General features: G+C 42.3%; 1 protein-coding gene and 1 non-coding gene across 2 annotated transcripts in view; both read right to left on the bottom strand.

Moving 5' to 3' along the window:
- The window catches only part of TIA1 (TIA1 cytotoxic granule associated RNA binding protein), a 36336-nt gene extending 25014 nt beyond the window's left edge, over nt 1–11322 (bottom strand). The window contains exons 1-2 of the mRNA XM_017853755.1: nt 11211–11322; nt 10577–10641 (exon numbers count right to left, since the gene is read on the bottom strand). Coding sequence (XP_017709244.1) covers nt 10577–10641; nt 11211–11322 — 177 coding nt within the window. The remainder of the gene's footprint in view (nt 1–10576; nt 10642–11210) is intronic.
- Nucleotides 11190–11260, bottom strand: TRNAG-CCC (transfer RNA glycine (anticodon CCC)). The gene has a single exon. It is a non-coding gene; the product is annotated as a tRNA-Gly (tRNA).
- Nucleotides 11323–12307: the final 985 nt, after the last annotated feature.

Below are 12307 nucleotides of genomic sequence, written 5' to 3'. Positions count from 1 at the left end.
AAAAAAAAAAAAAAAAAAAAAAGAAAAAAATTTATACAATCAAACCTAAGAAGCACTGCAATTATTTCTACTTTATGGTATTAATATTACTAAGAACACTCATGTTCTCTCATTTTTTTTTTTTTTTTTTTTAAACAAAGACTCGCTCTGTTGCCCAGGCTGGAGTGCAGTGGCGTGATCTCCGATCACTGCAACCTCCGCCTCCCAGGTTCAAGTGATTCTCCTGCCTCAGCCACCCAAGTAGCTGGGACTACAGGCGCCTGCCACCACGCCCAGCTAATTTTTTTATATTTTTGGTAGAGATGGGGTTTCACCATATTGGCCAGGCTAGGCTGGCACCCCAATTTTTAAATTAACATTATTTCCCTTATTTGTTCAATTTAGGTAGACTTTGGTTATGCAATGAACACATTTTTGAAAAGTTATAGGTAAATTATCAGTTGTTTTGAATGCTCACAGTGGGATGAGAAACCTTCCATTTAACATTACTGATCAGTAGAAGAGGGGTGAAAGGGAGTAGAAAGATCACAGATTATGAGTTGGTAATCAATAAAAATATAAATAGTGCATTACAAGACCATAAGACTGTGATGATCTTCATTTAAAGGGCTTAGGCTAGGGGTAGTGGCTCACACCTGTAATCCCAGCACTTTTGGAGGCTAAGGTGGGAAGATCACTTTAGTCCAGGAGTTCAAGATCAGCCCAGTCAATACAGTGAGACCCCCGTCTCTACAAAAAATAAAAATAACGATAAAAAATTAGCAAGACATGGGGGCACTATGTCCCATGGCATGGTCCCAGCTACTTCAGACACTGAGGTGGGAAGATCACTTGAACCCAGGAGTTAAGAGGCTGCAGTGAGCTATGATTATGCCACTGCACCAGGTGACAGAGCAAGACTCTATCTCTAAAAATAAAATAAAGGGTTTTTTTTTTTGAGATGGAGTCTTGCTCTGTCGCCCACGCTGGAGTGCAGTGGCGCGATCTCAGCTCGCTGCAAGCTCCGCCTTGTAGGTTCACGCCATTCTCCTGCCTCCTGAGTAGCTGGGACTATAGGCGCCCACCACCATACCCGGCTAATTTTTTGTATTTTTAGTAGAGATGGGGTTTCACCATGTTAGCCAGGAAGGTCTTGATCTCCTGACCTCGTGATCCGCCTGCCTCGGCCTCCCAAAATGTTGAGATTACAGGCGTGAGCCACCGTGCCCGGCCAATAAAGGGTTTATAAAAAAGTTTTTAAAATGAGATTTTGAGAAGAGTTTACCTCTAGTCATGTTACAGAGTTAGAGGTTTACCAGTTCCGGAATCAGAGAATGCAGTCTCCCCAAAACGGTAGTTTCTCATTTGTCTCTCAGGTCCCCTTCAGAAAATTTGATATAAGGTACAGACTTTCTCCTCAGAAAATAAATATTCATACATGCTCAAAAAGTGTGGATTTGGTTTCTTCTTTCCATCTACCATTCAACAAACACATATTGAGTACTTAACAGGAAGCCTTCGGAAAAGGTTAAGATGGCAAAGGAAGAAATGCTGAGTCAATAACAAACGACATTTAAAGATCAGGTAAAATAATGGTACTCAAAAGAGAAAGTAACAGCAACATTTACCCAACAGCAATTTACCAGTATTGGGAATTATTACTGCACCAAGTCTCTATTCTGAAAAAGAGACAGAATTAAGCATTTATCCTATTAAGTAGGAACTCCTAAATAGTGTAATCTAATATCTAGTTTAGAAAAATTCTCCTTTACAAAAGAATGCTAGTTAATAAATGTAGAAAGATAGTATTAAATTAACAATGTGTAAACCCTAATGAAACAACTGATTCAGGGAAGGATCTTTAATCTATGCTTAAATTACTACGTGAACGGTTGGTGTGGAAATAGTCACAAGGTGTCAAAGTTATCACATAGATTACTTAATTCATTGCAAAGGGAAAACCTTACCTCAAAAATGAGAGCTTTGGCTGTTACCACTATAACCCAGTGATAAAATTTTCAATTATTTTATAGTTGGGCAACAACCAATGAGACACTGCATATATATAATATGAATTACACAGTATCACCTATAAAATATTTACATAAAAAAGTCTAACCTAAATCTAACCAAGCTGAAAATTAGATTTAAGTTTATAGGATATCGGGCATATAAAACAATTCCACGAATCCAGATGTAGGACATTTTATAAGACAACTCAGTCTCTTCAAAAAATTGTTGTCCTAAAACAAACACAACAGATGACTGTTCTTGAATAAAAGGGAGCGGTGGCACAAGCCCGCAGTCCCAGCTACTTGAGAGGCTGAGGTGGGTGGATCCCTTGAACCCAGAAGTTTGAATCCAGCCTGAGCAACATAGCAAGACCTCATTTCTAGGCTATAAATAAGTAAAAGAAACAGAAAGTTGGGCACAGTGGCTCAAGCCTCAAATCCTAGCACTTTGGGAGGCTGAGGTAGGCGGTTCACTTGAGACCAGGAGTTAGAGACCAGCCTGGCCAACATGGTGAAACCTCATCTCTACTAAAAATACAAAAATTAGCCAGGCATGGTGGCGCACGCCTGTAATCCCAGCTCCCTGGGAGCGGGAAGCACAAGAATCACTTGAACTCAGGAGGTGGACATTGCAGTGAGCTGAGATTGCACCACAGTACTCCAGCCAGGGTGACAGAGCAAGACACTGCCCTCCCTGTCCCCCCACCAAAAAAAAAAGGACATAAAAAACACTGACAACCAAACACAATGAATAATGTTTAAACGGATCCTGGATAAGGGAAAAATAGTTTTTTCTTACAGAATTAATTAATAAATGTAAAAAGAATGAGTGAAATAGAAAATCACCATTAACATACCATAGTAATAATTTCTATAGGAAGATCCACCCATGGAAGCTCACATTAGTTGATGAAACCTTAAAAGGGGAAACAGGGTATCTGCATAGCCTCAAAGTACCACCTCTAATATATTTATTAAATATTGGTTTTGGGCCAGGTGCGGTGGCTCACGCCTGCTATAATCCCAGCACTTTGGGAAGCCGAGGCAGATCACAGGTCAGGAGATCAAGACCATCCTGGCCAACAGTGAAACACTGTCTCTACTAAAAAATACAAAAAATTAGCCTGGCATGGTGGCGCGTGCCTGTAGTTTCAGCTACTAGGGAGGCCAAGGCAGGAGAGTCGCTTGAACCCGGGAGGCAGAGGTTGCAGTGAGCCAAGATCATGCCACTGCACTTCAGCCTGGCACCAGAGCGAGACTCTGTCTCAAAGGAAAAAAAAAAAAAAAGGTTTTGACCAACGAACTAATGGTTTTAAATGACTATGAATTCTTTGGATATACCTCCCTCCAGGAAGTGTAACTTAATCTTCCTCTTCCTGAGTGTGTGAGCTACCCTTGGTGACCTACTTCTAACCAACAGAGTAAGTTAAGAAAAAATAAGTCATGGTGATTTTGGAGAAAAGGAGAAACAGTACCCTTCCAAAGTGTCGGCGGGGTGCAGTGGCTCACACCTGTAATCCCAGTGCTTTGGAAGGCCGAGGTGAGAGATTCACTTGAGGCCAGTAGTTTGAGACCAGCCAGGGCAACATAGTGATATGCCCCGTCTCTACAAAAAATAAGAAAAAATTAGCTGGGTGTGGTGGTGTGCACCTGTAGTTCCAGCTACTTGGGAAGCTGAAGTGAACAATGATTGTGCCACTGCACTCCAGCCTGGGCAACAGAGTGAGACCTTATCTCTAAAAAAAGAAAAAAAGTGTTAAGGTCAAGAAAGACATCTCACAGAACCAAGGAGAATAAAGAGACGATGATGAAATGCAATGTGGTATTTTCCTGAGTTAGATCCTAGAATATAAAAAGGATATCAGTGGAAAAATTGGAATAAAGCCTATAGTGTTAATTTCTTAATTTTGATAATTATAGCATGGTTATATAAGATGGTAACATTAAGGGATGCTAGATGAAGGTTATCATGCCATTCTTCCGCAAAACCCTTCCCCGCAAAAAAAAAAAAAAAGTCTGTACCATCTCTGCATCTCTTCTGTGTCTACTCTCACCTGACTCTTGTGCCTGTAAGAAATTTTCAGGATTAGCCGGGAGTGGTGGCTCATGCCTGTAATCCCAGCACTTTGGGAGGCTGAGGTGGACAGATCACTTGAGTTCAGGAGTTCGAGATCAGCCTGGCCAACATGTTGAAACTCGTCTCTACTAAAAACACAAAAAATTAGCCAGGTGTGGTGGTGGGTGCCTGTAATCCCAGCTACTCAGGAGGCTGAGGCAGGAGAATTACCTGAACCCAGGAGGTGGAGTTTGCAGTGAGCCAAGATCTCGTCACTGCAGTCCAGCCTGGGGGACAGAGACTTCATCTCAAAAAAAAAAAAAAAAAAAGGCAGAATTTGATAAGGTCTCTGTGAAAATTTGAGTAAAAAGTATGAATAGTTTCTTACCTAATAATAAATTCCATAAGAGGTTTTCATTTTTATTCTTAGTTGGTATCTACCGTCCAGAACAGAGGTCCCCAACTCCCCTCAGGCCACGGACCATTATGGGTCAATGGCCTGTTAGGAACTGGGCCACAGAGCAGGAGGTGAGCAGCAGGGGAGGGAGCATTACTGCTTGAGCTCTGCCTCCTGTCAGATTAGCAGCATTTGTGAACTGGGCATGCAAGGGATCTAGGTTGTGTGTTTCTTACGAGAATTTATCTAATGCCTGATGTTCTGAGGTGGAACAGTTTCACCCTGAAACCATTCCGCCCATGGAAAAATTGTCTTCCATAAAACTGGTCTCGGTGCCAAAAAGGCTGGGGACTGCTAGTTAGAATACTGCCTGGAACACTGCAATATCATTGCAGTGATATTTATTGCTCTACAAATATCTGTTAAAGAGTTAAATGTACTGTCTCAGAACGACTTCTGAACATTTGCAATTTGCTAGAAAATTCTCTCATTTTGCTTAAGTTACCCTAGGGGGAAAAGATTAGTTATGTCTTTTACTAATGAAGAAATTATGTAGACACCAGGCACGGTGGCTCACACCTATAATCCCAGCACTTTGGGAGGCTAAGGTGGGAAGATTGCTTGAGCCCAGGAGTTCGAGACCAGCCTGGGCAACACAGTGAGATCGCTTCTCTACAAGTATTTTTAAAAATTAGCCAGGCGGCCGGGCGCGGTGGCTCAAGCCTGTAATCCCAGCACTTTGGGAGGCCGAGACGGGCGGATCATGAGGTCAGGAGATCGAGACCATCCTGGCTAATACGGTGAAACCCCGTCTCTACTAAAAAAATACAAAAAACTAGCCGGGCGACAAGGCGGGCGCCTGTAGTCCCAGCTACTCGGGAGGCTGAGACAGGAGAATGGCGTGAACCCGGGAGGCGGAGCTTGCAGTGAGCTGAGAGCCGGCCACTGCACTCCAGCCTGGGCGACAGAGCAAGACTCCGTCTCAAAAAAAAAAAAAAAAAAAAAAAAAAATTAGCCAGACACGGTGGTACATGCCTGTAGTCCCAGCTATTCAGTAGGCTGAGGTGGGAAGATCCCTTGAGCCTGAGAGGTCGAGGCTACAGTGAGCTGCGATTGCACCACTGCACCAGAGCCTGGGCAACACGACGAGACCCTATCTCAATTAAAACATAAAAATAAACTGTGTGGAATAGTAAGTGCTTGTGTATATACTATACATCAGCAACCTAACCTTATTATTATGTAACAAATGTATACCCATCACAAAGAATAATCTGTTACAAGAGATGGCTGAAACTGCCTTATTAGTTGGGACCTCCTTCACTAGGAAAACCAGCTTTAACAAATGTATCCAATACTATGCCTGCAGACATCTTAAGGGTTATCGATCCTCAAGACTTTTCGTTTTTACTTATATTTTGCAACAAACTATAACATTTTAGATAACTGATATTACGCATTTTAAAATAAATCCATTTATTGTCAACATCATTCTCACATGCCACATCTAAGCCACTGGTAATTCCTGTTGCCCTATTTTCAAAACATATCCGTAATTCAACTACTTTCCATCACTTTCACCAGCACTAACTACAATTATAGGCACTGCTTTCTCTCAAACCTGGATTGGCTTCCTGACTAGGCTACTTGCTTCTGCCAGTTTCAAGGTTAAGATAGGCTATACCACTACTATGCTTGAAACCCACTTACAGCTTCCATTCCTACTCAGATAAGATAGCCCTCTTTAGGACCCATATAATCTGGTATTTTCTATCTCCCCTAACATTCCTATTTATCATTCTGACCTCATTTCCTACTCCTCTACTACATTTACTCTCCTCAGGCTAACCAACCAGCATGCCCTGCCCCCAAGGGCCCCTTGCACTAGCTCTTTCTAGGGTGCTCCTCCTTCAGATAGAAGCATGGCTCTCCCTTATCTCCTTCACTTTTTTCCTCAAATGTCACTTATCAAAGGATGACCTTCCTTTATTATTCTCTATAAATATTCACCCCTTCCTCCTTACCATGCATACCCTGCATTATTTTTCTCCATGGCACTTATTACGATCTAACATAATTACTTACATAAATTCTTTTTTTTTTTTTTTGAGACGGAGTCTCGCTCTGTCGCCTAGGCTGGAGTGCAGTGGCCGGATCTCAGCTCACTGCAAGCTCCGCCTCCCGGGTTTACGCCATTCTCCTGCCTCAGCCTCCCGAGTAGCTGGGACTACAGGCGCTCGCCACCACGCCCGGCTAGTTTTTTTTGTATTTTTTTAGTAGAGACGGGGTTTCACCGTGTTAGCCAGGACGGTCTCGATCTCCTGACCTCGTGATCCACCCGTCTCAGCCTCCCAAAGTGCTGGGATTACAGGCTTGAGCCACCACGCCAGGCCACTTACATAAATTCTTAAAAAGCCTACTACATGTACTACTGTATCCCCAGTTCCCAGAAGAGTGACAGCCGTGTAGTATGCTCTCAATATTACTGAGTGAATGTAATGTTTCTAGCATATTCTTAATTACTAGCAGTTATCTGGAAACATAAGTATTATCTAATAAATATCTCATTTTAGTCAACCTTGCCTTCAATCTAATCTTTAAGATAGGTCTGATTCTCAATCCAAGAGATTTTATTTCATACAAATTACAAAGGCCAATACTATTTGGAGAGTGGGGTAGACAACAAGAATGAAAGATAAGCATGGAGCAGAAGAAAGACAAGACTCACATTAGTATATAGCAATTAATTGGGCTCTGTCTCGCTCTGTTGTCCAGGCTGGAGTGCAGTGGCGTGATCTCGGCTCATTGCAACCTCCACCTCCTGGGTTCAAGTGATTCTCCTCCCTGAGCCTCTGGAGTCCCAAGTAGCTGAGGCTACTGGCATGTGTCACCACACCTAGTTAATTTTTGTATTTTTAGTAGAGATGGGGTTTCACCATGTTGACCAGGCTGGTCTCAAACTTCTGACCTCAGGTGATCCACTCACCTCGGCTTCCCAAAGTGCTGGGATTACAGGTGTGAGCCACCATGCCTGGCCAGCTGCAGGCTTTTAAAGATGGTCTATAATTTATAGATCTGCACTCTTAGCAAATGTGAAAGCCACACAGTAATAGTATAGTTATCTCAAAAGAGAGCACTCCTGCATTTGAGAGTAAACCACACAAAGGATATTAAGGTGTCTGGATTTGAGGGACTTAACTTTCATCAACTAACACCACCAATGTTTTTCTAGTCTAGTGTGTAGCTTTTAGTTCACAAGTTGAATATTTTTAAAGTGACCAGGGCCAATTCAGACTCACTATACACGTATTTTATTTTTTTATTATGGAAAATTTCAAATTTATACATGAATAGAGAATAGTAGTATACATCACTCATACGCTCACTACAAATGTTTGAACTTATTAATTGTACCTTGAATACTCCTCAAAATAATCTTGCAGTATAAACTTTAGGGAAGTTTGTCTCAGAATATGTTTTCAAAGTATTGGTGACAAGAAATCAAATACTGGTATTCTCTAACTTAACATGGAGATGCTGAACACTCAGATGTAGCAAATGAAGGAATTTCCAGTGAGCCATTTAGGTATGCGGGTGATAAAAACTTAAGACTCTATTTTATCCTCAAGAAAAATCTTAATTCACTGCTTGAAATTCTACCAGTTTTTTTTGGGGGGGGGATGGAGCCTCCCTCCTGTCGCCAGGCTGGAGTGCAATGGCGCAACCTCAGCTCACTGCAACCTCCACCTCCCGGGTTCAAGTGATTCTCCCTCCTCAGCCTCCCGAGTAGCTGGGATTACAGGCATGCGCCACCATGCCCAGCTAATTTTTGTATTTTTAGTAGAGACAGGGTTTTGCCATGTTGCCCAGGCTGGTCTTGAACTCCTGCCCTCAGGTGATCCACCCGCCTCGGCCTCCCAAAGTGTTAGGATTACAGGCGTGTGCCACTGTGCCCAGCCAATTATATCAGTTTCTTAAACAAATTTATTGATCACTTACCATGGACCAGACTAAGAACATATATTAAGAGGCTCTGTGTTTTTAATGTGCTAAGAACTGTGTTAAGAACATATATTAAAAGCCTCTGACTTCCAGGGTCATTAAAGCAAAAATCTTACATTAAAATTAAAACACTACTAGGAAAACTTAGGGATTAGTACCCTCATGTTTAGCCAAGGTTTGCCTGACTGGAAAAATGGGAGTTTGGGTTGAGGGAGGTAGAAACAAGAGAAGACTTTTACAGTATGACTACTTTGAGGAAGAGTTTCTTGGATGGGGTGTTTTAGTGAGGGATACAAGGCAAAATAAGTCATAAATGTAATAGTTAAGAGTTGAGGACAGGCCAGGCGCTGTGGCTCACATCTGTAATCCTAGCACTTTGGGAGGCCGAGCTGAGCGGATCACCTCAGGTCAGGAGTTCGAGACCAGCTTGGCAAACATGGTGAAACCCCGTCTCTACTAAAAATACAAAAATGAGCCGGGCGTGGTGCCCACCTGTAATGTCAGCTACTTGGGAGGGTGAGGCAGGAGAATGGCTTGAACCCAGGAGGTGGAGGTTGCAGTGAGCCTAGATCGGACCACTGCACTCCAGCCTTGCAGCCTGGGTGACAAAGTGAGACTCCATCTCAAAAAATTAAAAAGTTAAGTGGTCAGATGCTTCTGGCAGTTTTTAAAATTAAACATTTTCAAACGAAGAATATTAAGTTTACATTATAAAACACGAGCAGTGCCTTAACCCAAAATGCTGATGGCTGTCGTAGCTAAGAGGCAAGGGGGAAGAGACTCCACCAACACAGTGAGGCTAGTTTTTTAGGGAGTATTCATCTACAGATACAATCTTTCCTAAAACAAAGGTCATGCACTAATTGCTACGTCCTATTGAAAAGATACTTTTTGAGCCTCAAGAATACAGAAAAGAAATTTCAAGGTTACTAACAGATTAACTGACAATCTATTAAGAAAACAAGTGCAATCACATTTCCAATATAGATAAGAAATAGCAACTTAGAAGTGGAAAAATTTTGGAGGTGAAAAAAACAACGACATCGTACTTCAGAGCAACTTCATTATCTAGAAAGCTGCAAAGAGAAACCTAAAATTGCATTTTTAATGCATGGAGCTCTCAAACTGCCAGTATTCCAAGAATATAAACAAAAAGCTATGTCATCCAAGAAAAAACAAAAAGCTATGTCAAGAACTCATTGAGCTTTTCTCTTTCCAAGAAATGCCAACAAAGGCAGGATCAACTCATCCGATAATACTCTGAAAACAAAGAACGCAGTGGGGAAGCCACACGACAAAGAAAATATCCACGCTCCGATAATTTAACGCTAACTCTAAAATTCTCTGTAAATATGTTAGGGCATTTATCAATTGTTGCTTCATAAAAACGGCCCGCTCGTTCAATACCATGTCAATCACAACAGTAGCAAACGACTATAAAAATAATATTAAATCAATTTCCCCTCAATTGATATATCCCTTCTGGGTGAGATTTCCAAATCCTTGGAGTGTCTGGTTAGGCTTTTGGTCGGTGGGGCTACAGAAGGAAAGCCAGAGGTTAAAGAAAATGCTTGGCTTTTTTCCAATGGCAACTGCAAGAATAAAGTTTACCGCACTGAAAATGAGTACAAGCAGCCTCAGGGGGGAAAAAAAATCTTATCACCGAGAAGAAAATGAAAGGAAGAATTTCAATAGGAAATCAAAAGTAAAATTAAAGGAAGACGACTGTAAAGATAAGAAGAGGTTAATTAAAAAGGGGGAGAAGCGGGAAAAGAGAAGGAAAGAAAGCATAGGACAAAAGGAAGGTTCGACAAGTTCTAAAAAGAGATCTGAATGAAAAAGTCTTTTCTCCAGGTCTAAGACCACAGAGGGCCCGCGGCGAGAGCAAAGGTCAAGCAATGGTGTAGCTAAAGTGAAGGGATTAATTGAAAGGGTTGAGCCCGGTCTCCCTTCACCTTGTCCTCTCACAGATTGGGTCTTGGTTCTAAGCATCCAGGTGCATGCTAAGGAAACAAAAACCACGATATCGCGGTGTTCACGGAGAACAATAGGCTGGGAGCGGCGCAGGCCCGAGGCCTTCCCTCCGGGACGACCACCATCCCGCCTCCCTCATCGCTGCCCCAGACTCACAGAGTCTTGGGCATCTCGTCCTCCATGGCTGCTGCTGTCGCGGCGCCGCCTCCGGGTCCAACTCCCTGCCCTTCACTACCTCCTAAATCGTTTGAGCGGTTATGGCTACGGGATAGCGGGGTTTCTCGGCTGACCAAAGGTTACTCCGCCTCCTTCTCTGGCGGCAATTACACTAAACCGCCCGGCCCAGCGGGAACAATGAAGCCCCAATACAAGATGGCGGCGAGCCGGGCGCCTAGGAGCACCCAGGGAAGTTACCCGGGCCGCGCAGGCGCAGAATAATCTTGCACTCTCAACCTCCCGGCAGCCAGGCTACACCTTAATCCATAGGTTCACTTGTTGCGCAGCCGCTCTTCCACCCGACGCTAGGGACGTCTCAGGCTGCGCAGGCGCAAGGATTAACTACTTCAAGACGTGCGTGAACTTTTTTGTCTTCTGACTGCGGATTCTAGTGTTTCGACCGCGAGTTATAATGGAGTGGAAACCTCCAGGGACAGTAAAAAGCCTAAATCTTTCCAAAAGAGGAAAGATATATAAAGACTCTTCAAGCTATCTGGTTTTATAAAGAGTATTCAAGCTATTTGGTTTTGGAGAGCGAGAAGCAAAAGCCTCCTGCGCCGCCCGGGAATCGAACCCGGGTCGCAAGAATGGGAATCTTGCATGATACCACTACACCAGCGGCGCTGTTGGTGTTCAGGGCCGCCAGAGTATTTTAGGAGGAAGTAAAAGCAGACGTTGGTTTTCATGTGAAAAGAATTGTCATGTATTATTTATTAATTTAAGAGTAAAAGTTTATTGACAGTCTATAATCTTGTTTTCCAGTAACATAATTTATTTTCTCTCATCCCAAACATGGGAATGGATGTTTCAACTTTCTCTGTACAGAAAAAAAATTTCAATTTAAAATGTTTACTTAAGATTAAGAAAAAAGAAAAAAGTTTTACTTTTAAAAGTAAGGATTTTATTAAGAATTTGCCTCGTTGGTGCTAGCCAAATTTTGAGAGCAGGGAAGATATTTCCAGATGCCAGATTTTACTTATATTTGCATTTCTTCCGTGTATTGAATGCACATTGAAAACTATTTCAGAAATATCTGTTTAGGCCAGGGCAGTGGCTCACCCGTTATCCCAGCACTTTGGGAGGCTGAGGCGGGCGGATCACCTGAAATCAGGAGTTCGAGACCAGCCTGACCAACATGATGAAACCCTGTGTCTACCAAAAATACAAAAATTAGCCTGGCATGGTGGTGGGCACCCGTAATCCCAATTACTCAGGAGGCTGAGGCAGGAGAATCGCTTGAATCCGAGAGGCAGAGATTGCAGTATCTTGACATTGCACTCCAGCCTGGGCAATAGAGCGAGGATCCTTCTCAAAAAACAAACAAACAAAAAACCACTATTTAATGCAAATTGGTCACAAGAATCTTAAAAGTAAACAAGTCAAAAGATACATAAACTTCAATCCAACTTTAGGAGGCAGAGAAATTAGACCTCTGAAATGTGGCTCAGTATACTCAGTATGCATTTCATATTGCTTATTACATATATGTCACTAAAGTAATCCTATAGGAATCTATCCTACAGAAATAAAAGAATTAAATTATAAAGATTTATGTGCCAAGATACAACTAGTTGCAGCATTGTTTGTGGTAGAAAAAAATGGAGTAACCTGAATATCCATCAATGCCACTTGTGGTAATTTATTCAGTTTACACCGAATATGTGTGGAACT

Source organism: Rhinopithecus bieti, unplaced genomic scaffold (assembly GCF_001698545.2).
Source record: "Rhinopithecus bieti isolate Rb0 unplaced genomic scaffold, ASM169854v2 scaffold_36315, whole genome shotgun sequence".
In the NCBI taxonomy this organism is placed as follows: domain Eukaryota; kingdom Metazoa; phylum Chordata; class Mammalia; order Primates; family Cercopithecidae; genus Rhinopithecus; species Rhinopithecus bieti.
The sequence above is the reverse complement of the archived record's forward strand: the minus strand, read 5'-3'. Positions and strand labels throughout refer to the sequence as shown.